Here is a 27,880-nt window from a genome sequence, read left to right as displayed (position 1 = left end):
AATTAAACCACCCCACCTGGCACCAACAATTATTCCACGGTCAAAGTCACCTAGATCACATTTCTTCCCCATTCTGATGTTTGGTCTGAACAACTGAACTTTGTCTGCATGCTTTTGTGCATTGAGTTACTGCCACAATTGCTGATTAGATATTTACAATAACAACAAGCTGGTGAACACGTGTACCTAATAAAGTAACCGTCCACTTGTTTTGTGTCACGTCGTATGAAATGGGTGATCATTGTTCTTCCTTGACCATGACTGCCCTTGGCAAATTTTTCTACAGAAATGGTTTGCCATTGCCTTTTTCTGGGTAATTTTCTTTTCCCCCAAGATGGGTGACCCCATTATCGATACTCTTCAGAGATTGTGTGCCTGGTGTCGGTGGTCGTATAACCAGGACTTGTGATGTGCACCAGCTGCTCACGTGATCATCCATAGCTCCTGCTCCCATGGCTTCACATGACCCTGATCAGGGCGCTACACCTTGCCCAATGGTGACCTGCAGGCCAGTGGAGGGAAGGAGCACCTCACACCTCCCTTGGTAGAGATGTATCTCCACCCTGTTATGGGTCAAGACTATTTTATTTATTTAGACTTTTTATTATACTGAAAAAGTCAAGGGAAAGAGTATAAAGAGGAAAGAAGGGGAGTGGGGCAAGGTCTAGGGAAGGAGGGTGAGTGGAAATAGCAACAGAGGCTCAAAGTTAATAGGTGAAGTTAACAAAGAGCTGCAGACAGCAACAAAAAGTGGGATCAGATGGGAGAGGAAGGTGGAGCATGGAACCAAATACAGGAGTGGTGGGGGAATTGGAAGAAACCGGGTGATGCAGGTTGAGTGAGGTGGGGAAATAGGATGTTATAGAAGAATTATCTATAGCAAGGGAAATCCTATCTGTTGCCGGAATTGAACTACTCCAATTAAAAGTATCAAGGTCAGGGTATGGATATGAAAAGTTCAATTGACTGAAATGAACTTTAATAAAGTCAGCTCACAGGAAGGTGAGAAAATACACACAAACACAAGAAAGTCTGAAGATACCGGAGATTCAGAGCAATACACACAAAATGCTGTAGGAACTCAGGAGGTCAGGTAACATCTATGGAAATGAATAAACAGTTGAAGTTTCGGGCTGAGACCCTTCTTCAGGATTGAGGTGGTGTGGGGGGGGGGCGGGGGGAAGAGGCTGGCTGGAAGGTGATAGGTTAAGTCATGTGGGTGGGTAATTTCAAAGGCTGGAGAAGAAAGAACCTGACTGGTGGAGGTGACCCAGGGGGAAGGAATACGCAGGTGAGAAGAAGTGAAAGACCAGAGTGGGGAATAGAGGAAGGTGAGGGGAGAATTTGTTCACCAGAAGGAGAAATCGATATTCATGCAAAAACTAACAGTATTTTATGACTATTCTGTTTCCTAGAGAAGTAAAGTCAGTCCTCTATATTGTCCCATGGCACACCCCCAGGGCAGGGACAGCTCAGTTTAGATGCAGACTGAAGCTCTTGCTGCACTATCCCATTTCACTCTCCCAGGGCAGGGACAGTTCTGATCAAATCACAAATCAGTAGAGTACAATATGGGTTCTTCAGCCCATGGTGTTGTGCTTACCTTTTAACCTACTGCCCGGTCAATGTAAACCAGGGGTTCCCAACCTGGGATCCATGGACCCCTTGATATTGGTCCAAGGCATAAAAAAGATTAGATTCTAAACCTTCCCTCCCACACAGCCTACCAGACTCTATTTTTCATTCATCTGTTTGTCTACTGAGAAGTCTCTTACATGTCCCTAAAGCATCATGCTCTACCACCAACTTCAGCAGTGCTTTCCAGACCTCACCACTCTGTGTGTAAAAAAACCTACTCCTGACATCTCCCCTAAACTTTCCTCCACTCACCTTAAATGGATGTCCTCTGGTATTAGCCATTGTCGCCTAGGAAAAAGGAAATGGCTCTCTATTTACACCTTTCATAATCTCTATCAAATTGCCACCAAAACTCCTTCACTCCAAAGAGAAAAGCCTCTGTGATTCCAACTCTGTTTTGGCTTTGAGATTATTTAGAGAGACCTCTCCTCATGCAGACTAAAGCTCTCTCTAAATAATCTCAAAGCCAAACCAGTTGGAATCACAGCTACCAGACACTGCCCTGTCAATCTGGAATTATGCCAGTTGGTGAAAAACAATCTAATACTTTCCTGGTATATATGATGAATAAACTCTTTTCGGGCTTCCACCCAGGTACAGGTATCAATTTTATCTAACGCTTCGATGACAAACTCTGCCATTTTCATCAGGGATGATGCATGGGCAATCCTAGTCCAGTGATCTATCGCCCGTCCCTCTTAATTGGTTAGTCTTCATCCAATCAGGCAATCAGGTTTCTGCTGTCCCACCTTGTTCACAATCAAGTTCCAGTTCTTACTTACAACGAGACTTTTAAGATGCTTTTTCTCGTTTTATCTCAATTGCTTCCTTCATCAGGTGGTCGCAGGCAGTCCCAAAAGCAATTGGTGCAGCAAAGTAGATTTGTGCTGTTAATGCCAGGTAGCTTGCCTGGTTTAACACCAAAGGGAGGTGGTGTTACCTACTGAACTGGTCCAAGTAAATTATGCCTGGATTATGGATCAGAACTGCCCGCTTTTTTTAAACCTCTCAGGTCTAAACAACTACAGTAGAAGCTGCTGGACTATCAATGCAGGATTCGAGTACTGATCAAAGGTAGACCTCCCACCTCACGGTGAATACAGGTCATGTCTGCCTCAAGTGGCTTTAAGAGCACTGGATTATACTTTTGAGCGTGAGACAGACAGAGCACAAGAGAGGGGGAGTGGACGAGGGAGAGCAAGCAAGAAAGAGAGTGCGAACGAGAGCACTTAGCAGCTTGGGTAGACTTGGTACAACACCAAAGATTCTTGGAAATTTCTACAGATGTTCTGTGGAGAGCATCTTAACTCGGCACTACCCTCCCACTACAGTGGATCAGGAAAAAAAGTGCAGAAAGCTGGGAACTCAGGCAACTCCATCATGAGCATTAGCCTGGCCAGCATCAAGGACATCTTCAAAAGGTGATACCTCAAAAAGACAGCACCCATTATTAAGAACCCTCATTAACCCGGACACACCCTCTTCTCATTACTACCGCTGAGGTGGCGGCACAGGAGCCTGAAGACACACACTCAACATTTTAGGAACAGTTTCTTCCCCTCTGCCATCAGATTTCTGAATGAACATTGAACCCATGAACACTACTTCAAGCTCTCCTTTTGCATTAGCTATTTAAATTAATTTTTTAAAATATTTCTTATAATTTATAATTTTTATTATGCAATGTACTGCTGCTGCAAAACAACAAATTTCATGACATATGTAGTGATATTAAAACTGATTCTGAAGCATACCTACAAGTCTTGTCATTTCTCACCCCGTTCCCTTAACCGCCATTTCACTGTAGCTTACCTGGAGTGGATTTAGGGGCATTAAAGATGCTTTCTAAATCTGCCAACGCTGCGTATTTGTCGGCTTGCGAAGTGGCATTTTTACCGGAGCTGACAGCCGTTGAACTTGCGGGCACAGAGGAGACGGGAGGGCTAGTGAACGCTCCAAAACTAGTGCTGGAAGATTTTGGGAAGGTATCAAAGTTTGCAAAGTTAGCGCCGCTCGAACCACCTGTTGCAAATGAAGAAAAAAAAAGGAATGGGAGGAAAAAAACTAAACAGAAATAAAACTGAAAAAAACAAAATAAATCGACACAAGAACCAAACAATGTTTACATGGGGCTTTGTGTAGCCTGGCAATGTTTGGATACTCTAATCCTTCTGATACTTGTCGCTAAACTACAAGTTTGAAATGGTGTGGAATCAGATTGGGTCTGTGCTAACTTGGTCCTCAGCAGCAGCTTAACGGATAGCTAGACACAGACTTCATGCTAACCAAAGGTCTGGTCCTCAGCAGCAGCTGGGGGTAGGGGACATAATGAATTCACATACATGACTTAGAAAGACAGACATACATGGGCCGTGTATCTGTCTGCAGTTTTGTGGTTTCTCCTGAGATTGAAGCAAGTAAGGATCCCTCCCTTCCCCCATCATAACTGAATTTTATAGGAGCACCATTGAGAGCGTTCTGACAAATTGCATCTCCATCTGGAATGGCAGCAGCAGGGCTTCGGACTGGAAGTCCCTACAAAGGACTGTGAAAACGATTGAGAGGATCATAGGGGTCTCCCTAACATCCACTGGGGACACTTATCAAGAGCGCTGTGTACGCAGGACCCTCAGTATTATCAAGGATCCCACCCATCCATCTATCCAGTATCCTCTTTGACTTTCTACCATCAGGCAGGCGATTCCAATGCAAAAAAGACAACAACGGTCAGGATGGGATATAGCTTCTTCCCTCAAGCCACCAGGCTTCTGAACTCCCCGCTGCATAGCTTTCCAAGTGTCACCGGTTAACCTGTACTGTACACTACAATATTTAATTTATGCACTTTGTTTATCTGTGCGTAATCCCGTTGTAGATTTGATTCTTACTTTATTAAGTTATTGTGTGTTTTATGTACAAATGTGCTTTACACCCTGCTCCGGATAAACGTTGTCTCTTTTGATGGCATATGTGTATATAAAGGACAATAAACTTGAGCAATTTCAAGTTTCCGGGTGTCTGCACTTCTGAGTTTCTAACCAGGTCCCAACATATCAACTCAGCTATAAAGAAGACAAGACAGCTGCTATACTTCATTAGAAATTTGAAGAGATTTGGTTTGTCACCTAAAACACTCAAAAACCTCTAGATGTTCCATGGAGATCAATCTGACTGGCTGTATCATCATCTGGTATAGGAGTGTGGGGCTACTGCACAGGATTGAAGCAAGCAGCAGAGAGTTGTAAAATTAGTCAGCTCCATCACAGGCATTAGCCTCCATAGCATCCAGGACATCTTCTAGAAGTGATGTTTCACAAAGGCAGCACCCATCTTTAAGGACCCCCATCAACCAGAACATGCCCACTTCTCATTGTTACCATCAGGAAGGAGGGACAGAAGCCTGAAGGCAAACACTCAATGATTCAGGAACAGCTTCTTTTCTTCTGCCATCCAATTTCTGAAAGGACACTGAACCCATAAACACTACCTCACTGCTTTATTAAAAAAATTCTGGTTTTGCACTACTCATTTTAATTCAACTACTATTTGATATACATATCTATACTTACTGTGATTCAGTTTTGCCCCTATATTTATCATGTATTGCAATGTACTGCTGCCACAAGTTTAACACATTTCACGACATGTTGGTGATATTAAATCTGATTCTGATTCTGACCTGACAAGTAATATTACTTCATCTAGAGGGAGAAGAAGCGAAGCAGCAAGGATCAGGTTGAAACTAATTTTGAGAAATTGAACACTGAGAACCAGCTGCTTAGAGTTCAGTAAATTACGAGACAAAACACTGAACCTTTGACCAATTATGAAAGAGCAAAGCTAAATATTTCACCCTATGCGCTGATTCATATTGGTACACTCTCCGGCATTTGGCCCACTGATCCTTTTCTTTCTCCTGCTTTCGAGGTGGCCCCTGCCCTTTAGCACACACCATCGGGGTAGCACAGCTATTCAATTCATTTCATTTCAAGCTTAATTGCCATTCACTCATACATGAATACTTGTAAGTACAGCCAAATGAGACAGTGTTACTCCGGAGTCAATGTGCAAACCACAATACCAACAGTCACACACAGCACAAAGCACATATAGCAAACACAAGGTGGAAAGATACAGCCATTCAATATAAGAGTTCAAACTCAAGTCATCCAACATTGCCAAAATCTGTCTACGGTCATGACAGAGCTTGTCTTCTACCACTTTCTCCGCCAGCAAGCAACTCGCTGTTGGGGTAGACCTGCAGTACTTTAAGTTCTTAAAGTATAGCAGGATCTTGCATTTATTAAAATACATTTAAATACGACAGTAGCACCTTTTGTTGACCCCATAGATGCCGTTGCGACCAAATGTGCCGCCATCTTACTGGTAGACCCTAACCTTAAAATCTAATGATTCCTGTATGGACAAGGCAGTTCATCAGTCATTCAAACTATCTTCAATTAGATGAAAACCATTCTGAGAAGGGAAATGTTTACACAAAATGAAAGTAGAAGGAAGTGAATAAACTTCCTGTTGGCCAAGGCGAACTTAAAATATGGAAGAAAGCATCGAACTCGAACGGGTCAAGGACAATGGAAGCAGACATCAATTTCCTTTGTTCCTGACATGATTTGGAGATGGAGGTTGCTATTTACTGGAACTGTTTTACGTCCTCCATTTTATAAAATTAAGTTGCTTGGTATTCTGTGTTTTCAAGCAGACACAATTATGCTTAGGTAATCTGCTGAACTAGAGATAATTTCCAAATAAGAAGTTATTTGTGAGGTATTTATATAACATGCAGAGTTGTGAATGTTGTGGTCTGTGCCTGCCTGGAGTGATTCCAGCTGGTTACTGAAGAGAACAAAGAGCCATAAATTACCATTTGTCACTTCTGGATCAGAGCCAATAAAAAGGAGGTAAAGGTCAATCAGGTAACATATAGCCAATGACACTAATAGTCAATATTTGAATTGATAAGGAATGAATACAGACATAGAAATATAGAAAACCTGCAGCACAATACAGGCCCTCTGGCCCACAAAGCTGTACCAAACATGCCCTTACCTTAGAAATTAGCTAAGGTTACCCACAGCCCTCTAAGCTCCATGTATATATCCAGGAGTCTCTTAAAAGACCCTATCATATCCGCCTCCACCACCGTCACCAGCAGCCCATTTCAAACACTCACCATTCTCTGCATAATAAGCTTACCCCTGACATCTCCTCTGTACTTACTTCTAAGCACCTTAAAATAGTGCCCTCTCGTGTTAGCCATTTCAGCCCCGGGAAAAAGCCTGTGACTATCCACACGATCAATGTTTCTCATCATCTTATACACCTCTATCAGGTCACTTCTTGTCCTCCGTCGCTCCAAGGAGAAATGGCCAAGTTCATTCAACCTGTCCTCATAAGGCATGCCCCACATTCCAGGCAACATCCTTGTAAATCTCTTCTGCACCCTTTCTACAGTTTCCACATTCTTCCTGCAGTGAGGCAACCAGAACTGAGCACAGCACTCTAAGTGGGGTCTGACCAGGGTCCTATATAACTGTAACATTACCTCTCAACTCCTAAATTCAATCCATGAATGATGAAGGCCAATGCACTATATATCAACCTGCGCAGCAGCTTTGAGTGTCCTATGGACTTGGACCCCAAGAACCCACTGATCCTCCACACTGCCAAGAGTCTTACCATTAATACTATATTCTGCCAAAATGAACCACCTCACACTTATTTGGGTTGAATTCCATCTCCCACTTCTCAGCCCAGTTTTACATCCTATCAATGTCCTGCTGTAACTTCTGACAGCCCTCCACACTATCCACAACACACCCAACCTTTGTATCAGCAGCAAATTTACTAACTCACTCCTCCACTTCCTCATCCAGGTCATTTATAAAAATCATGAAGAGTAGCGGTCCCAGAACAGATCCCTGAGGCACACCCACTTCCATGCATAACATGACCCATTTACAACCACTCTTTGCCTTCTGTGGGCAAGCCAGTTCTGGATCCACAAAGCAAGGTCCCCTTGGATCCCATGCCTCCTTACTTTCTCAATAAGCCTTGCATGGGGTACCTTATCAAATGCCTTGCTGAAATCCATATACACTACATCTACTGCTCTTCCTTCATCAATGTGTTTAGTCACATCCTCAAAAAATTCAATCAGGCTCGTAAGGCCTGACCTGCCTTTGACAAAGCCATGCTGACTATTCCTAATCAAATATATAAGTGGATGCTTCCAGTCTATCAGCGATAATGCTCTCAAGAGACCCACCATCACAAGGAACAACGCCCATGCCAGGGGCTGGGAGAAGAAAGGATTGTTCATCTGGCCAACAGAGATCTCCTATTTTAATGTTACAATTGGGAAAGTGGTCAGAGTGAGTATTGATACAAAGGGAACAGTAGAATTCAGGCTTTAAGTTGTTGGTCCTGGGGTTAACATATTTTACGTTGTTATTTGTGCAGAGACAACAAAGTGCAAGCTTCGATTAATTACAAGTTGCCTAGTGAGTTATATAACCTAGTTCCGCTGATGAATGGTCAACACTTCCCAATACTGACTTTTACATTCTGACATAATTTCTAATACACCCAGAACTCAGAACTTAATTCCTTGCAGATCCAAAGAAGCTGGCATTGAACATTATAGGCATCAGAGAGAGAACAGGTACTTTGAATTCAGAAGGTGCCTTGTTCCATATAACAAAATCTATTGACACCCCCCCACCCCAAGGGAGCAGAACAACACTGGCCCAGCACTTCCCACAACAACAGGTGCTAGAAAATTCTGGGATCTATTAAGAACTTGGTAATAACTCATTGCACCACAAATAAAATGCTGGAGGAACTCAGCAGGTTAGGCAGTATCTATGGCAAAGAGTGAAGAGTCAACATTTCGTACCAAAAATTTTTTCCTGGGTCCCCTCCTCCTTCCCTTCCTCCTTTTGTCCACTCTCCTCTCCATCAGATTCCTTCTGCTCCAGCCTTGACCTTTCCCACCTACCACCTTCCAGCGAGCCTCCTTCCCCTCCACCCACCTTTCTGTTCTGGCACCTTCCCCCCACTACCTTTCCAGTCAGAAGGGTCCCGGATCAAAGCGTCAACAGTTTGTTCATTTCCATAGATGTTACCTGACCTGCTGAATTCCTCCAGTATTTTACGAAAGTTGCTTTGGACTTCCAGTATCTGCATACTTTGTTTTGATGGTAACAATTCATCTAGGAAACCACTTAATGAGCAGGTTCTATTAAGGTAGATCAGTGCTGATAAGTTTAATAGATCTCTTTTGAGCAGTTAACAAGCAAGGGAGAAGTGCTGAATTTAGTGTACCTGGATTATTAAAAGACATTATCAAAATGGCTCACAGAAAACAATGGAGTGACATGATAATGCATCTAATAAAGCCATTGCCTCACAGTGCCAGAAACCTGGATTAAACCTGACCTCTGGTGCTGCATGCATGAAGTTTGCACATTCTCCCCATAAGCGTTTGATGGCTCTGGGCTTCTACTTATTGGAATTCAGAAGAATGAAGGGTTACCTCACTGAGATCTATTGAATGGTGCAAGGTCCTAATAGAGTGGATGTGGAGAGGATATCTCCTATAGTGGGAGAGTCTAAGTCCCCAGAAAATACAGGCTCAAAATAGAGGGATGTCCTTTTAGAACAGAAATGATGAATTTCTTTAGTCAGAGAATAGTGAATCTGTGGAATTCATTGCCAAAGGGGGCTGTGGAGGCCAAGTCACTGAGTCTGCCTCTACATCTTATGATCCCATGGTCCTTTTTTTCCAGTCCTGTTGAAGGGTCTTGGTCTGAAACATCCATAGATGCTGCCTGACCTGCTGAGTTCCTCCAGCACTTTGCATGTGTTGATATGGTGACATGCATGTACTTTGATAACAAAGTTACTTTGAACTTTGAACATCCTAAAGGTGTGCAGGTTAATCCGGCACTGTAAATTGCCCCTAGCATGTTGGTAAAGCGGTAGAAGCTGGAAGAAATTGCTGAGAATATGGGGAGTGGACTGAAGTGTCCGTTTCTGAGATGTACATTCTTTGGATCTATTAAAATATAAGCCCACAGTATCAAGCAGACTGGTTGAAGGAGAGAAAGCAGAGTGTTGGAATTACCCGACCATTTCAAGTTGACAGACCGTCACCAGTATCAATATTGGCACTCAGCTGTACAGGATGAGATGACAGGGCAGTGTGCAAGATCCCCAAGTTTGCTGATGTATACTGAGCTTATTGGGGAACTGAGTTGTGAGGAATACACATCCTACCGAAGGAAGTGGATGGGTTAAGTCAGAGGGACAGGGCGGTAGAGGGAAAACTATGAGATTGTCCACATCAACAGGAAGTGGATAAGAGCAGAATCTAGGTGTGAAGGTCCAACAGTTGCAGAATGTAAGCACAAAGAAACAACAATTAGGAAAGCAAACAGTATACTGGTCTTTGCTGCGAGAGGGCTGAGGCCTGCTCCTGAATTGGCTGCAGTGATGCCTGGTTTTGTGTCTGGACTTACTTTCCTGAAGGATTTGTCTTCTTTTACTGCACATCGGGTGTTTGATTGTCTTTTTTTATTGGGTTTCTTTGTTTTATGGCTGCCTGTAAGGAGAAGAATCTCAAGGTTGTGTGAAGTATACACACTTTGATAATAAATCTACTTTGAGATTTACAACTCACCCACACATTACAGTGGTTATGTAATCTACCAACCCACAAGACTTGCAGATGTGGGAGGAACCCAGAGCATCCTGAAGAAACCCACACCAAGGGAGAATGTGTAAACTCCATACAAGCGTGCATGTGTGTATGTGTGTATCTCTCTCTATATATAGACATCTATATATTTTATTTTTATATATATATATATATTTATACCTATACACACACATATGTATTTATTACTGTAATTTAGTTTCATTATATATTGCAATGTACTGTTGTCAGAGCACAGCACAGAAACAGGCCCTTCAGCCCATCTAGTCCATGCAAACCAATTAAACTGCCTGTTCCTATTGACCTGCACCTCAGCCCACAGCTGTGGACCACGAGCCTGTCTAATTAGGTTATTACAGTATCATCACACAACTCTCTGCTTTGTGCCGGAATCAAGCATCCCTCAGAGAATTAAAGCTTCATTTCAAACGGCTCTTGTGACAGCAACATTCAGGCACATCGTATCAGTCTAGACATCCACAAATGAAAAGATTCTCCAAGTCTAACAAAGAAAACTCGTCAATCACTTTCGCCCTGTCCAATACAACAGGCGGGATTTCCCAGTGGTCACCCATTTTAATTCTACTTTCCATTCCCATTCCAATACGTCAGTCCATGTTCTCCCATACAGCTATAATGAGGTCATTCTCAAGTTGGAGGACCAACACCTCATACTCGTCTGGGTAGACTCCAACCTGATAGCACGAACATCAATTTTTCTAACTTCTAGCAATTCCTCTCCACTCCCCCCCACCCCCCCCCCCCCCAATTTCACATTTTTTCATTTCATAATCTGGTTATTTCTCACTCCTTCCTCCTCAATTTTTCCCCCATTTCCCACTCTGGTTACCCTTCTTCCCATCTGGCCATCATCTCCCTCTGATGCGCTCCTCCTTCCCTTTCTCTCATAGTCCATTCTTTCCTGTTAGATCCCTTCTTCTTCAGCCCTTTACCTTTTATACCCATCTTCCCTCAGCTTCTCATCTCATTCCCCCTTTCCCCAAACATCCACCTTCCCCTCACCTGGCTTCCTTCCCTTCTCTTCTCCTGGCATCTTTCCCTTCCACACCCACCCACCTTCCCCTCACCTGGCTTCCTTCTCATTGCATTCCCCCTCCCCCAATCACTCATCTTCCCATCACCACCTACCACCTGCCAGCACGTACTCCTCCTCTGCCCTCCACCTTCTTACTCTGCCTCCTTTTCAGTCCTGATGACTGTTTATTCCCCTCAAGAGATGCTGCCTGACCTGCTGAGTTCCTCCACCATTTTCTGTGTTGCTCTATAATTTTCAAGATGCTTATATTGAACCCCGTGCATACTTAGCATGTAGAATCACTCCATTATCTGAGCGTACACTGAGGCAACAGGCTGCACCCCATAAAGATGAGACTGCTACTCTCTTTGGGTCAGGCATTATCTATAGAAGGGAAAAAAACTACCATCTTGACCTGAAACATCAGCTGTAATTCATCTCTGACACCTCAACATCTGTAGCCAATACCATCGTGGTAGTAGGTGTGCAATTGTAAATGGCAAGGCTGTGGAGGGAAGTGAGGGGAGACATTTATGTATGACCAAGGGACTGCATGCATCATGGAACACGGTGTACAGAGACCAGAAATTTGGCCAAAGAGGCTAATGCCAGTATCTTATAACCAACACCAGCCTCATCCTCCAACCCATCCCCAACACGTCCTGCCTCGTGCGGTTATCCCTGTTCCCCCTCAGTGTGTCAATTCCATTTGCTTCAGCTACTCCATGTTCATATTTTCGCCGTTCTCCATGAAAGAAATTTCTTCTGAAATCCCCAGGGGGTCGATCGGTCACTACACTTAGAATTCTCTAGCATTGACGCCACATCCGGGTGTAAAAGCACTTGTCAAGTTCTATGGCGCTTCTACAGGGAAGCCAGGTAGCAGAATCTCAATAAATATCACCAGATACCGTACCTGTTGTAGACTGGGCCTGGAACGGGGCTTGGTTGGCTGAAGGGAAACTTCCGACGTTAGTTGTAGCTCCACTGCCACCGAATGCATTGAAGGCCGGAAAACCAGTATGCACAGTTTGCTGGACTGGATAAAAGAAATGGCTGGTGTAATCGCAGGGAACAATGCCACACTTACCCTTAAAGTACAATCTTAAACCTTTTTCCATTTGACAGTTATAAATAGTAAACTGGCAATCTCCATTATTCATGACACATTTCTATGGTTGGGACAGTTTCATGTTTGGCAGTGATATTACTTAAAAAGCAAATCCCTACATTAAAATGACTTGTGGAAGGGAAAGAGTTTGTCCATTGAAAATCTTTGTAGTTCTAAAGGCAATTAAGATCTCACTGCAATCTGATGGTTTTCCTCATTGTCTACTACACCCCCAATCTTAATGTTATCCCCAAATTTGCTGATCCAGTTTACATTATCATCCAGACGGTTGATAATCCAGATCACCTAGATCCAAGAGGAACACAACCTTGCAGTAGTTTTTGGAGGCTTGCGTGCCTCAATGACCCAGAGAGCCATCTTGGCTGGAGTCAGGGCTTAATGCTTTGGTTGGGTCACCCATGTAAACAGGACATGGGTTATTAAACAACAGTCTCGTTTTTCTGTGAACTATGAAGTTGGGGGAGGTGATTCAGAAGGGAGAGGCTGATATCACAGCCCAAGTTGGGCGAGTCCATTCAATGCTCGGAAAACGTACTTCACACTAATCAGCCTACCGTTCTCCCCTCTGTGCAATACAGCGCTCACCAATTATCAACGGCCCCTATCTCGCAGCAAAATTGAGAATGGACAACCAAATAGAGATGGTCCCACTGCACACTACCATACTGGGCTGAGATTGCTAACAGGGCTGCTTGGTCACTGCTCACCACTGCAAGTGCCAGCGCTGTGAAAAATTCAAAAAATGATGTGTTTTTAAACTATGACCGCTCGCAGAATCCCTAGTGACCTCTCACAGAACCCCGGTTGAGAAACTGTGCTCTAGGGAATAAAGTCCTAACCTACTCAATCTTTCCTTACAACTCTGGTCCTCCAGACCCAGCAACATCCTTGCAAATTTTCACTGTACTCTTTCAACTTTATTTACATCTTTCCTTTAGGAATGTAACTAAAACTGCACACAATACTCAAAATTAGGCCTCATCAACGTTCTATACAACTTCAACGTAATATCCCATCTCCTGTACTCAATACATTGTTTTATGAAGGCCAATGTGTTAAAAGCTTTCTTTGTGACCCCATCTACCCATGATACCACTTCCAATGAATTATGGGCCTGTCTTCCCAAATCCCTTTCTTCTACCACACTCCTCAATGCCCTACTGTTCACTGTATAAGACTTACCGAAGTGAAACACCTTGCATGACCAAAATTGAAAACTGCACTCAATAGGATATTCACAATCTATAGTGAAGTATTTTGTAAATTGCTCAGCTTGTTCATCTTATTTGACTATGGGAGGGACGCTGGGTCTGAGCAAGATTTAGTTTTAAATTGTCACCCACTTCAGGTGCACGGGCAACCAAAGGAGATTTGGCTTAGATTGTTCCTGTGCAGATAATAGTCAGCCAACACTTACTGTCCCCAGTCCAAGAAACTGGTCCATGACTGTGGAAGTGTACAGTCAGCACCTTCAGGATAAAAACAATACCTTGTAGTGATGATGGGACTGCAGAAAACTGGAAGCTGCTTTAGCTCTTGTATATCAACAGGAACAAATCATTTAGTCTATCACCAGCGTACAACAGTGTGAACCATCTTCAGCACAGACTGAAGCAACGCCCCAAGAATACTGAGACAGCACCTTGTAAACCCACCAGCACAAGAGGCAAGGGCATGGCGCATACCAGCACTTGGAAGTTGTCCTCCATGCCACACACCACCTTGACATCGAAACATATCGCTGGGCAAAATCCTTGCACTTCCACCCTAACAGCATATCCACATATCCTAACTGCAGCAGTTCAAGATGGCAGCCCACCACCCTCACAAGTAACTGGGGATAGGCAATTATATGCCGGCTTAAGCTGTGAAGCCAACTTCCTTGGAATGAACATTAAAGTTTTACAAGCTTACCTCCAAAGCCAGGAAAAGCTCCAAAAGCCTGCTGGGGTGCAGGGGTGGCAAAAGGGTCACCCCCAATATCGGCCAGAAGATCCAGCTGTGACTTCTTTGCTTGCTGCTGCTGTGGCTGCTGCATCTGTGGCTGACTCACAGGCTGTGTGGCAGAAAAACAAACAATTATATCTCTGTACTTTATGGTCTGGAAACAATGGCACTTTCCTGGTGTTCTGGACAACAAAGATTTTGCTTTTTGGTTGTTTGTTTGTTTATTATTTACTATTTTTACAGATTTTGGGCTGCTGATCATGAAAATCACCAGGACGAGCATGGTGAAAGGTTTCACCAGGACATTGCGGTCATGGAGAAACGGTATCAGGGTAACTGGAATCCATCAGTGCTGGCTGATTATTGTTGGACACTTAAGCGAGAAGCCTCAGACACAGAGTATAAATGAAAATCATCAAAAAAATATTTTTAGCTTAGTTGAACTATCGTAAAGCATTGGCTCCATTATGCAATTAAATGCATTATATTCAACAAAAGTTAATTTCTTGTTTCTCCAAATTCCTACGTGATACAATTAGTCTGAAATTGTATTTGTGCTCAACTTCAAGCAGTCTATCATAAACAAAAAATTCTGACGAAGCAACGCTTGGGGAAAAAAATTGATGTCCCATGTACTACTATTAAATCTTCATTAATAATTTGATGAATGTTTCTACACTACAAGATGTATAAACAGCCTGTCTTGCTATAACAATAGCTAAATTCCAGAAAGTTCAGGAATAATTGAAACACAACAAAAAATTGCAGATGCTGAAAACACAAAATGTTGGCAAAAATCAGCAGGTGAAACAAGATCTACAGAGAAAGGAACAGGACTAATGTTTCAGCTAAATGACCTATAATATTTAATCCTGCTTTCTCTCTCCATAGATTCAAGATTGTTTAATGTTATTTCTTATCATCGTCATCATCATCATCATCATGTGCCTTCTACATTCTATAGATGTGTAATGGACTGGCTGCATCACAGTCTGGCTTGGAAACATCAATGCCTTTGAATGGAAAATTTAACAAAAGGTATTCAGCCAAGAACATCCAGGGAAAAGCAGCATCCATCATCAGAGATCCCCACCACCCAGGCCACGCTCTCTTTTCATTGTTGCCATCAGGTAGAAGGTACAAGAGCCTCAGGACTCACACCACCAAGTTCAATAATGGTTACTACCCCTTACCCCTTGACAAAGAGGATAACCACACCCACTTGCCCATCCACTGAGATGTTCCCACAATCAATGATCTCGCCTTAAGGATTCTTTATCTCATTATCTCATGTTCTCATTATTTATCACTATTTATTTATATTTACATTTGCACAGTTTGTTGTCTTCTGCACTCTGGTTGATCTTTCACTGATCCTGTGAAGAGTTACTATTCTTCAGATTTGCTGAGTAGGAAGATGAAAGATGCATGTGGTGACATATATGTACTCTGATAATAAAATATATATTGAACTTTGTTGTGTTGTATACTGTGAGTGATCATGACCTTTCCATGACTATAATTGCTCTTGGTAAATTTTTCTACAGAAGTGGTTTGCCATTGGCTTCTTCTGGACAGTGTCTTTCCAAGACGGATGACCACAGCCATTATTAATACTCTTCAGAGATTGTCTATCTGGTGTCAGTGGTCACATAACCAGGACTTGTGATATGCGCCGGCTGCTCATACAACCCATCCACCACCTACTTCACATGACCTTGATTGGTGGGGGGGGAGTGAGCTAAGCAGGTTCTACACCTTGCCCAAGGGTGACCTGCAGGCTAGCAGAGGGAAGGTGTACCTTTGGTAGAGACGTTTCTCCACCCTGCCACCCATTTCCTATATACAAGTGTAAAGGGGAACAAAATAATTGTTGCTCTGATTTTGAAGAAGCACAAAAACACATGCAAAAGATAAAGATCTCAATAATAAAAAAAATAGATTCTTCACACACACACACCCCCCTCCCCCCCCCCCCCACACATCTTCTTCGGTTGTCCATCGAAATCCGATGACGACGTCCACTCCTTTAACGGTGAGATCTTTGATGACTATACAGTCCTATCCTGGACCCACAACCGCTATTGTAGGTGAGACATGTCTACAGTCGGCTCTCCTTATCCGCGAATCGCGAAAACCCGGAAATGCTCTTCCAGCACTTGTTGTTCGAACGTGTACAGACTTTTTTTTCTTGTCATTATTCCCTAAACAATGTAGTATAACAACTATTTTACATAGCATTTACACTGTATTAGGTATTATAAGTAATCTAGAGATGATTTACAGTATATGGGAGGATGTGCGTGGGTTATGGTGGATCGGGATCAAAAAAAATCTGGGAGTCAGCTGGAGACGCTCATGGAGTGAGTACCGTTTTGGATTCGCTCCGTAACTTTTACTTTTTTTAACCTTTGATCACCCTTATTCAGCGTATTTTTACCTATACTGAAAGTTTCTTTATTCTTTTTTTTTGGATTTACTGCTAAGCGTTTGTTGTGAACTTTTGAAGATATGCAAACAGAAATGTCTCTCAGGTCTAAGGGACGGGATCCCGGACGTAATCCGAACGGTAACGGAAAAAAGCAGGCTCCGACACAACAAACACCATTAACTTTTGAATTGTTTATGGAGGTTTTGAATCAAAAATTTGCTGAACTACAACAATTTTTTAAAGAAGATATAAAGGCTTTTCAAGAGTACATGGTTAAGACGGACTTAGTAACTAAACAGCAACAAACTCTTATTGCGTCTCTGCAAGAAGAAGCTCGGAAGCGAGATTTGACTATTGGAAAACTGCAACAGGATTTAATTTTGACCATTAAGCTGATGGAAGCCCTTAAAGCCAAGAGTGACGATTTTGAGAATCGGTCCAGAAGACAGAACTTACGTATACTTGGTCTTCCAGACGGCATAGAAAAAGATGACCCTTCGAAATATTTTGCTCAACTTTTAAAAGAAGCGTTTCCGACAATTTTCCCGAATAACCCTCCTTTATTGGATCGGGCACATAGAATTCGGCGTCGATCACCGAGTGCTACAGATAAACCTTCGGTGATAATTGTCCGGTTCCATTATGTACATGACAAAGAACAAGTTATAAGAGCAGCTCGTCGACTAGGAATGATTAAAATCAAAGATTTTTCCTTCCGTCTGATCGAAGATTTTAGTTCAGATCTTTTAAAAAGAAGGCTTCTTTTTAAACCGTTGATGGCTGAATGTTATGAGAAAAATCTGAAACCTGCACTTCTATACCCTGCGAAGCTTCGAATTTCTCCGTCGAATGCTTCACGACAAATTTTCCTTTCAACTTCAGAAGCGAGAAAATATCTGGAGGAGAACTTCCCTACTGTTACAGACACCAGTCTTTAATAAATGAATGATTTTGATCGTATAAGATGGTTCTCGATCTCTTAAACCAGAATTATAATCTGGTTATTGGTGTAGGTTCATCCTACACTTTATACTCAAGTTAAAGTGTGTTTGCGTCATGTTAATTGTTTTTGCCTTATACACTTTAATCATTTAACTACATACTTGTCTATTAACTTTGTTCCTTCGAAGGTATATTTTTAATTCTTTGAAGGTAAATTTTTCCTTGATTAAGATGGTGGTTTTTTGGAAAAGATTTTTGGTTTTGCTTAAGATGGCATTATGTTTATATTTTTCGTGTTTTTTCTAGACAAGGCATCGCTTATCTTAGCTTAAATATTTTTTGTTTTGTCTGGGCCAGAGCCCGAGTTATAATTGTTTTTAGTGATTATATTTTTATTCTTTTTACAACTAACTATACTTAGAAATATGGTTTTTATTATAGCGATTTTATTTTTAAAGTCGGGGTGATTCTTTTATATATATCCTTTTTATATGGAGTGTTCTTCAGCTGACGGGGGTAGGATTAGTCTTACTTTTTCTCTTTTTAAGTCATATTTTGGCTTTTTCTCTTTTTCTTGGGGGGTGGGGGGATGGTCTGTTTTCTAATTCTATTTTTTTTACACCAGTTTGTGTTAGTTTTTTTATTTGGGCTGTTTTTGAACTTCAAATATGTCTGTGTTGTCGTCACTTCCGGGTCTTCTCACTACTTTTGTTCCTCTTCCGGGTGCATGAGTTTATAAGTTGGTTAACCCTTTCTATACCAAAGGGTTGATTATAGAATTATGGCTCAGACCATTAATTTTGTGTCTTGGAATACTAATGGTTTAAATCATCCAATTAAACGAAAGAAGATTTTCAAAGTATTCCAAAGACTTAATGCTCATATCATTTTTGTACAAGAAACTCATGTGGGGAGGGAGGACAAATTTCGTTTTTTTAGATTTTGGCGGGGTCAACAGTATCATGCAAATTCGAATGCTAAAGTAAAAGGAGTTTCAATTTTTATTGACTCCTCTATTTCATTTGTTCAACATGATATTTTTTCGGATCCGAATGGCAGATTTTTGTTAATTACGGGTTTACTTTGTAATAAAAAGGTTGCTTTGGTTAATGTTTATGCTCCAAATGTGGATTGTCCTGACTTTTTTAAGTCTTTATTTACTTCTTTACCCAATCTAAACGAATATAAGTTAATAATGGGTGGTGACTTTAATTGTTGTTTAAATCCTCTGATGGATAAATCTTTATCTATTCAGACTTTACCTAATAAGTCGGCCACTTGTATTAACTCCTTTTTGACTGACAATGGAGTTTTTGATGTTTGGAGATTTCGACATTCTAATGACAAAGAGTTTTCTTTTTTCTCACATGTTCATCACTCTTATTCAAGAATTGATTATTTTTTTGTAGACTCTTGTTTTATTCCAATGGTAATCGGTTGTAACTATGATATTATAGCTATCTCTGATCACGCTCCGTTATTACTTTCTATGAAATTTACGGATACAGCTTTTAATGCTAGACAATGGCGATTTGACTCTACCCTGTTGCAAGATTCTGACTTTATTAAATTTATGGAGGAGCAGATCGACTTCTTCTTCTCAACTAATTCTACGGATGATATTTCCTATGGAACACTTTGGGACACTTTTAAAGCTTATATACGTGGACAGATTATTTCTTACTCTGTTGGTTTGAGGAAACGTATCAAGATGGAAACTCTTTTATTGGTTGATAAAATTAAAGAGATTGATAAGAAATATTCGATTGCTCCTAGTAAGGAGCTTTACAAACAAAGGGTTGAACTTCAAATGGAACATAGTTTATTACTTACATCCTCGATTGAAAATCAATTAATGAAAACTAAATCTGATTTTTATATACATAGTGATAAATCTGGTAAACTGTTAGCTAGTCAATTGAAGAATGCTCTGGTTAAACGTCAAATCACTAAGATTGGTCAGCAGAATGGGAATCTGACAGTTAATCATGATGAGATAAATAAGGCATTTCAAGATTTCTATACCTCCCTGTATCAATCTGAATTTCCTCAAGATTATAATACCATGTCTGATTTTCTGGGGAAATTAAATTTTCCAAGGTTATCATCTGATGATCTTTTGATATTGGATACTCCTATTACAGATGTAGAAATTAAAGGGGCTATTTCCTCAATGAATTCTGGGAAAGCACCGGGTCCAGATGGTTATACAGTTGAATTTTTTAAATTTTTTTCCGCTACTCTTTCCCCTTGGTTAGGTAAGGTTTTTGAGGAGGCCATTAGATTAGGGAATTTGCCACAATCTTTTAATAGAGCTTCCATTTCTCTAATATTGAAGAAAGATAAAGACCCTACTAATTGTGCTTCTTATAGACCTATATCTTTATTGAATGTAGACTCCAAGATTTTTTCTAAGTTACTGGCATCTAGATTGGAGAAGGTATTACCCAAAATTATTTCAGATGATCAAACTGGCTTTATTAAAAATCGTTATTCTTTTTTTAACATTAGGAGATTGTTGAATATTGTTTATACTCCCTCACATGATACTTCAGAATGCGTGATTTCATTAGATGCGGAGAAAGCATTTGACAGAGTTGAATGGCCTTACTTATTTAATGTGTTGGAGAAGTTTAATTTTAGTCCGATATTTATATCATGGATTAAATTGATTTATCATACTCCAGTAGCCTCAGTGGTTACCAATAATCAAAGATCTCCCTTTTTTCGCCTATTTCGGGGCACTAGACAGGGATGTCCTCTTAGTCCATTACTATTTAACATTGCCTTAGAACCTTTGGCAATTGCCATCAGACAATCACAGGATATTTTGGGTATTAATCGTGGGACAGATATTCATAAGTTATCTTTGTATGCAGATGATTTATTACTATTCATTTCTAACCCGGAGAAATCCATTCCAGCAGTTTTATCATTATTGGCTCAATTTAGTGAGTTTTCTGGGTATAAGTTAAATCTTAATAAAAGTGAATTGTTTCCATTAAATAAACGGGTCCCAATTTATGGAAATTTACCCTTTAAATTAGTTAATGACTCTTTTACTTATTTAGGGATCAAAATCACAAAGAACCATAAAGATTTGTTTGGATTTAATTTTTTACCCTTAATTGATCAGATTAAAGGTTTGTTTACTAGGTGGTCACCTTTGTCTCTATCTCTAATAGGCAGGATTAATGCTATTAAGATGGTTATTTTACCTAAGTTTTTATATATTTTTCAAGCGATACCAATTTTTATCCCGAAATCCTTTTTTACTAATGTTGACTCTAAAATTTCTTCATATATATGGCAGTATAAAAATCCCAGGTTAGGTAAAACATACTTACAGAAGACAAAAAAGGAAGGCGGGTTAGCATTACCTAATTTCAGATTTTACTATTGGGCAGCTAATATTAGATATTTGTTATGTTGGTTGAAAGATGGGGGTGGATCTTTTGGCCCTTGTTGGGTGAGTTTAGAAACTAAATCGGTATCAGCTTATGCTTTGGGTTCTATTTTAGGGACTTCTCTCCCTTTTGCTCTTTCTAAATTGCCGAAACGAATTGACAACCCGATAGTTAAACATACATTGCGTATATGGTTTCAATTTCAGAGATTTTTTGGGTTGACTCAATTCGTTTTAAATAGTCCTATTGTATCTAATTGTTTTTTTCACCCTTCCATTATAGATCAAGCTTATTCAGCTTGGAAAACTAAGGGATTACTAAGATTTTCTGATTTATTTTTAGATAATTGTTTCATGTCTTTTGAACAATTATCCAACAGATATAACTTGCCGAGATTTCATTTTTTTAGATATTTACAGATTAGACATTTTTTAAGTTCTGTACTCTCTACGTTTCCAAATTTTGTGCCTTCAGATACTTTGGAGAGTTTATTTGAATTAGACCCTTTTCAAAAAGGGCTTATTTCAAAACTTTATAATATAATTATGAAGATACGTTCAGAGCCCCTTTATAAGACTAAACAGGATTGGGAAAGAGAGCTTAGTTTTAGTATTTCTAGTGAGAATTGGGATAGAATTCTTCAATTAGTTAATACATCATCGTTATGTGCCAAACATTCACTAATACAATTTAAGGTTGTACATAGGGCCCATATGTCCAAGGATAAATTAGCTCATTTTTACTCTCATGTAAGTCCTATTTGTGATAGATGTCATTCTGAAATTGCGTCTTTAACTCACATGTTTTGGTCGTGTTCATTTTTGGAGAAATATTGGAAAGATATTTTTGATATTATATCTGCGGTTTTGAATATTGATTTACAACCTCATCCTATTACCGCAATTTTTGGTTTACCAATGTTAGATTCACAGCATTTATCTTTTTCAGCCCGTCGAATGATTGCATTTCTAACTTTGATGGCTAGAAGATCTATATTGTTGAATTGGAAAGAAATTGATCCTCCCACTGTATTTAATTGGTTCTCTCAAACTATGTTATGTTTAAATTTAGAAAAAATTAGAAGTGGTACTTTTGAGACTTGTATTAAATTTGAAAAGTTATGGAGACCATTTATTCAACATTTTCATATGATGTAATATGACCCTTTGCCAAGTACATTTGATTTCCCAGCTTTTAGCTTATGTATTTTGAGAGGACCGGAAGTGATGGCATTGATGAATACTTATTTTTGTGAGATATTATAAACAGCCCACTTTTTTTTTCCTTCTCTTTTGTTTGTTTTTTTTTCTTTTATATTACTTATTAGCTATAGTTATTAGATTAGATTAGTTAGTTCTGCATTATATAAATTTTTTTTGTTTTTTTTTCTTTCTTTTTTCTGTTTTTTTTATATTATACATTATGAAATATTTAGATTTACTATGTCCATACATATATCTTATGGCTTATGTCTTGGTAAACTCATTTATATTGTAACTATTATGTATGTTTTTTTTATATGTAATGGAATGTGTATGTTGGTAATTTCTTTATCAATATATCATCTGTATTCTGTCCATATTATTAATATTAATAAAAAGATTTAGAAAGAAAGAAAGAAAGAAAGAAAAAAAATCTGAAGTTCTCTTAGTAGTAAGTCGGAACAGGTACATCCAGTATTATTTAGCATCAGTTAGTCAAACACTTGTCTTAGTATATAGTATATATTTTACCTTTCTATGCATATAAAACACGTAAGAACGTATGTTTCAGTGCCAGGCTCGGGAACCAGTGACAGATGCGCTTTTGAGCGCGCTCTCCATCTGTGCCTGGTTGATGCGGAGGATCAAAAACCCAAAATCCCAAAACCCAATAATTAAATCACTGTGTTGCTTAGTAATAATTGTAGCTTTCATTGGGGCAGGGCCTTTCTCACTTTATCCTTTAAAATTGTTCCGATCGTTGACCATCCCAATTGAGTTTCACCTCTTTCCGATCACTTTATTATTTCCACTTTATTTTCAATCGTGATCATGATTATTTTCGTGAACAGAAACATCGCGGATTCAGAGTTCTGCCACAGGTCCTAACGTCCAGCACACTGAGACAAGTTAAATAAGGTCTGGGGTTCAGCTGGATCCTAAGATCCACCGCATTGAGACAGGTTAAATAAGGGACTTGAGCATCTGTGAATTTTGGTATCCGTGAGGGGTCCCAGAACCAATCCCTCGCGGATAAGGAGGGCCGACTATATGTGGTAGTGGTGGTAGTGATGGCAACCATGGCTGCATTTCTCCTGTCTCTCTTCTGCCGTCTTCTGGTTGTTCTTTCCATCTCCGGAATACAAACCCCATCCCTACACAGCTGTCACCAAGTGGTACGGTCAGCAGCAGCATCCTCCAGGTCCTCGGGTCTGATCTTGCACTTCCTTAAAGCATTCTTCATCCGATCCTTATAGCGCTTCCTCGGCCCTCCAGCTGAGTGTCAACCATGATGTAGCTGGCCATTTAACACTCTGTGGGGTAGCCAACATGGGGGCATCCTTATCACGTGCCCCAGCTGGGCGATCATGGCCTCAATACTTCTGCAGTCGGTCTTTACTAGTATTTCAGTGTGAGGCACCTGCTCACGCCAGGTAACATACACACACACACACACACACACACACACACACATACACATACACGCGCACACACACACACATAATGTATAAAATATACAATGATCGATTGCTTGCAGAGCCAACAACCTGTCCCTTAATGTGAACAAAACAAAAGAGATGATTGTTGACTTCAGGAGTGCACGGAGCAACCACTCCCCGCTGAACATCGACGGCTCCTTGGTAGAGATTGTTAAGAGCACCAAATTTCTTGGTGTTCACCTGGCGGAGAATCTCACCTGGTCCCTCAACACCAGCTCCATAGCAAAGAAAACCCAGCAGCGTCTCTACTTTCTGCAAAGGCTGAGGAAACTTAATCTCCCACCCAGCCCCCCCCCCCCCCCATCCTCATCACATTCTACACGGGTTGTATTGAGAGCATCCTGAGCAGCTGCATCACTGCCTGGTTCGGAAATTGCACCATCTCAGATTGCAAGACCCTTCAGCGGATAGAGAGGTCAGCTGAGAAGATCATTGTGGTCTCTCTTCCCGCCATCACGGCCATTTACACTACACGCTGCATCCGCAAAGGAAATAGCATTGTGAAGGACCCCACACATCCCTCGTACAAACTCTTCTCCCTCCTGCCATCTGGGAAAAGGCTCCGAAGCATTCGGGCTCTCACGACCAGACTATGTAACAGTTTCTTCCCCCAAGCTATCAGACTCCTCAATATCCAAAGCCTGGACTGACACTTTGCCCTATTGTCCTGTTTATTATTTATTGTAATGCCTGCATTGTTTTTGTGCATTTTACGCAGTGTAGGTCTGTAGGCTAGTGTAGCTTTCTCTGTGTTGTTTTTTTACGTAGTTCAGTCTAGTTTTTGTACTGTGTCATGTAACACCATGGTCCTGAAAAACGTTGTCTCATTTTTACTATGTACTGTACCAGCAGTTATGGTTGAAATGACAATAAAAGTGACTTGCCTTGACAATAAGGTGACATTAGGCTGTACATAATGTGACTGACAGGATATATGTGGAGTGAGTGGGTGGCTATTAACCAGCCTTACTGCTTTGGGAACCACTGTGTTGGTGAGACCTAATTTGGATATTGTGTGCAGATTTGGTCACCTACCTACAGAAAATATGGAAATAAGATTCAAAAAGTGCAGAGAAAATTTACAATGATGTTGTTGGGACTTGAGGATCTGAGCTACAGGGAAAGGTCAGGATTTTATTCCCTAGAGTGTAGGAGAATGAGGGGAGATTTGATAGAGGTATACAAAATGATGAGGGGTAAATGCAATCAGGCTTTTTCCACTGAGGTTGGGTGAGACTCGAACTAGATGTCATGGGTTAAGGGGGAAAGCTGGAATGTTTTCTTCACTCAGAGGGTCCTGAGGGTATTGAATGAGTTATTTTCCGTACTTATTATTCCCTGTTACAAGACAAGCAAACATTAGGTCAATTTAAATGGATTTTCTAAATCCTGGTAGCTCTGGTAGCATCTCCTGAAGCTCATACCCATTAAGTTGCAGCTTTCCAGCTTCTGAGTGGTTTCCTGGTGAACCCATTTGATACATCCACACAACTCATCTGCAGAGAATTCAACCAGCCTTTACCATCTCTCTGTGACTCCTTCTGTCACCACAGAACAGTGTTCTGACACAGAGAAACACAGAGGAGGTTTGGTCTGTTATAAAATTTCAGGGGTTCTGCTGATCCTATGTTAAACGGTGAAATTATGAGACAGTGCAAGGAAAGAAATACCCTTGTGAGACACTTTTGTAGAGATCTATACACAAGGGACTGCAGATGCAGAAATCTGAAGCAACAGCATGCCGGAGGAATTTAGCAGTGAGTGTGTGTTTGTGGGAAGGGGGAATAGAATGAGAATCAGCTTTAATATCACTGGACTACACATGTCTCGGAATTTATTGTTTTACGGCAGCAGTACAGAGCAATCCATAATGATAAAGTATAAATTACAGTAAGTATATTCAGTGCCTTGAAAAAGTATTCAGCCCCCACACAACTATTTTTACATTTTACTGTCTCATTTTCTAAATTTAAAATATTTTGGAGTCATAGAAAAGTACAGCACAGAAACAGGCCCTTTGGCCCATCTGGCCTGAGCAGAACCATATTGAAGTAGGAGTTTTTAAGCTAATCTACAAGATGCATCATGTCAAATCAAAAGAAAAAATCCAAAGCCTGTCAACAATTTACAGAACAATTAAAAACCAAAATTGTGAGGTTGAAAAGTATTCATCCCCTTTGTAAGTGCTACGCTAACTTTCCTCCGATGCAATATACAGGTTTTTACCTTAGCCAATTTGTTGATGTAGAAAATTGGAGGATCACCTGAATAAATACCCCCTCTCTCTGTAAGGTCCAACAGAATGGTAGATTTTCAACAGACCAAAACCAAAATGAAAACAAAAAAGCATTCAAGACATGTCATAGAAATGATAACAGAGAAGTACAAACCATACCTCAAACACAATTGATTTCTAGCATTTTCTCCTCCTATTAAAAATCAACCTGAAACACAAACAATGTCTCGCTCCACAGATGCTGCCTGATATACTGTGCATTTAGAAGAACATAGAACAGTACAGTACAGTGCAAGCTCTTTGGTCCGTGATGTTGTGCCAACCTTTTATAAAGATCAATTTAACACTTCCCTCCCACAATAGTTTCCAGTTTTCTTCCTCACACGGGTCTATCTCAGAACGCCCTTAATACATCTGCCTCTACCATCACCCCAGCAGTACATTTCATGCTTCCACCACTCTGGGTAAAAACAAAACTATCTCTAACATTCCCACTGCCCCCCATACTCTTCTCCAGTCACTTTAAAATTACACCCTCTCATAGTAGCCTTTGCTGCCCTGGGAAAAGGGCACTCGTTCTAATAATTTGATTTCTAGCATTGGCAAACTCTAGTGTTTCAAGTTAAATTGCTGCTGCTCTTGAATTATGAAGTTTCAATGCCGTTCATCACACCGCCTGTACCTGACTGCCGACGGTTTTGGTAATGTTCAGGGCTGGAGTTGATTCTCCCACCAGACTCTTCAGTGGCTTAATGTCAGGCGTGCTGCTCCTGCTGCTGAGTGAGGTGGTGGCTGATGTGGCTGCAGACACCTTTACGCGCTCTGGAGAAACATACCTGTAAGTACAGACAAAACCAACTAACACCAGAGCGTACCACAAGAAAACAGGAACAGATGTAGGCTGTTATGCCCTTCAAGCCTGACCATGGCTCTTTTGTACCAGCTCTCCTTAATTGCTCAACGTTGAAAATATAGCAGATTCCACTTGATTGGAATATCAGCCAATTAGGGCAGCCTCTTACTTGGGACAAATATTTGACGAACAAAAAATAATCAGGAAAATAGCTAGGATTCCCTTCATTTATTTTAGGTATTATGCCACTTAGCTGGGACAGGAGACTGTTGCCGAACTGTTTCTAATTAGTTCAGTCGCGTGCACTTGTGTGGCTGTTAGACGCAACACCATGCTTAGAGCAAACAGTTTTAAATAACACCAGTTGCCTGTTTTTGTCTTCAAAGAGCAGTGATTTTTGTTGCTGACGGTTGGTGAGAGTCAATCAAAGGAACATGGCAGTGTACACTGGATGAATTCCTCTGTCAATAACTATTAGGAACCAATACACAATTTTATAGTACTTAAGCAATAGTGGTAGTGTTCTAATTTGCTCTGGTTTTCATTTAAATGCTCAGTTAAAACAGTAGTTTGTCTTTTTTATACATTTTTAATAACTTCCATGAAACTTCAGCTAATTGGGGTAGCCACTAATTGGTCCCAATGTGTCCCAGTTAACCGGAATCCATGGTACTGTTCTATTTCAACTTTAAATGGTTCTAATAACAAGGTAGTTGCACGAGAAACTAAAAACAGAATTACATTAGATGCTTAGTATGTATTGATTTTCTACTCTTTTGTTTCACACATTTATTCACTCCAAATTACTACAATCTATTAC

At 40.6% G+C, this 27,880-nt stretch overlaps 1 protein-coding gene across 4 annotated transcripts in view; it reads right to left on the bottom strand.

Moving 5' to 3' along the window:
- The window catches only part of LOC132396899 (arf-GAP domain and FG repeat-containing protein 1-like), a 138,138-nt gene that overhangs the window by 26,937 nt on the left and 83,321 nt on the right, over window positions 1-27,880 (bottom strand). For 3 of the 4 annotated variants that reach the window (XM_059974967.1, XM_059974966.1, XM_059974969.1), the window contains 4 exons: window positions 26,890-27,043; window positions 14,458-14,599; window positions 12,328-12,450; window positions 3,451-3,660 (listed from right to left, as the gene is read on the bottom strand). In XM_059974967.1, the coding sequence (XP_059830950.1) occupies window positions 3,451-3,660; window positions 12,328-12,450; window positions 14,458-14,599; window positions 26,890-27,043 (629 nt within the window). The remainder of the gene's footprint in view (window positions 1-3,450; window positions 3,661-12,327; window positions 12,451-14,457; window positions 14,600-26,889; window positions 27,044-27,880) is intronic. The other variant, XM_059974970.1, reaches the window with a different exon arrangement.

This window comes from Hypanus sabinus, chromosome 7 (assembly GCF_030144855.1).
Source record: "Hypanus sabinus isolate sHypSab1 chromosome 7, sHypSab1.hap1, whole genome shotgun sequence".
Lineage (NCBI taxonomy): Eukaryota > Metazoa > Chordata > Chondrichthyes > Myliobatiformes > Dasyatidae > Hypanus > Hypanus sabinus.
This window is presented reverse-complemented; position numbering and strand designations above follow the sequence as displayed.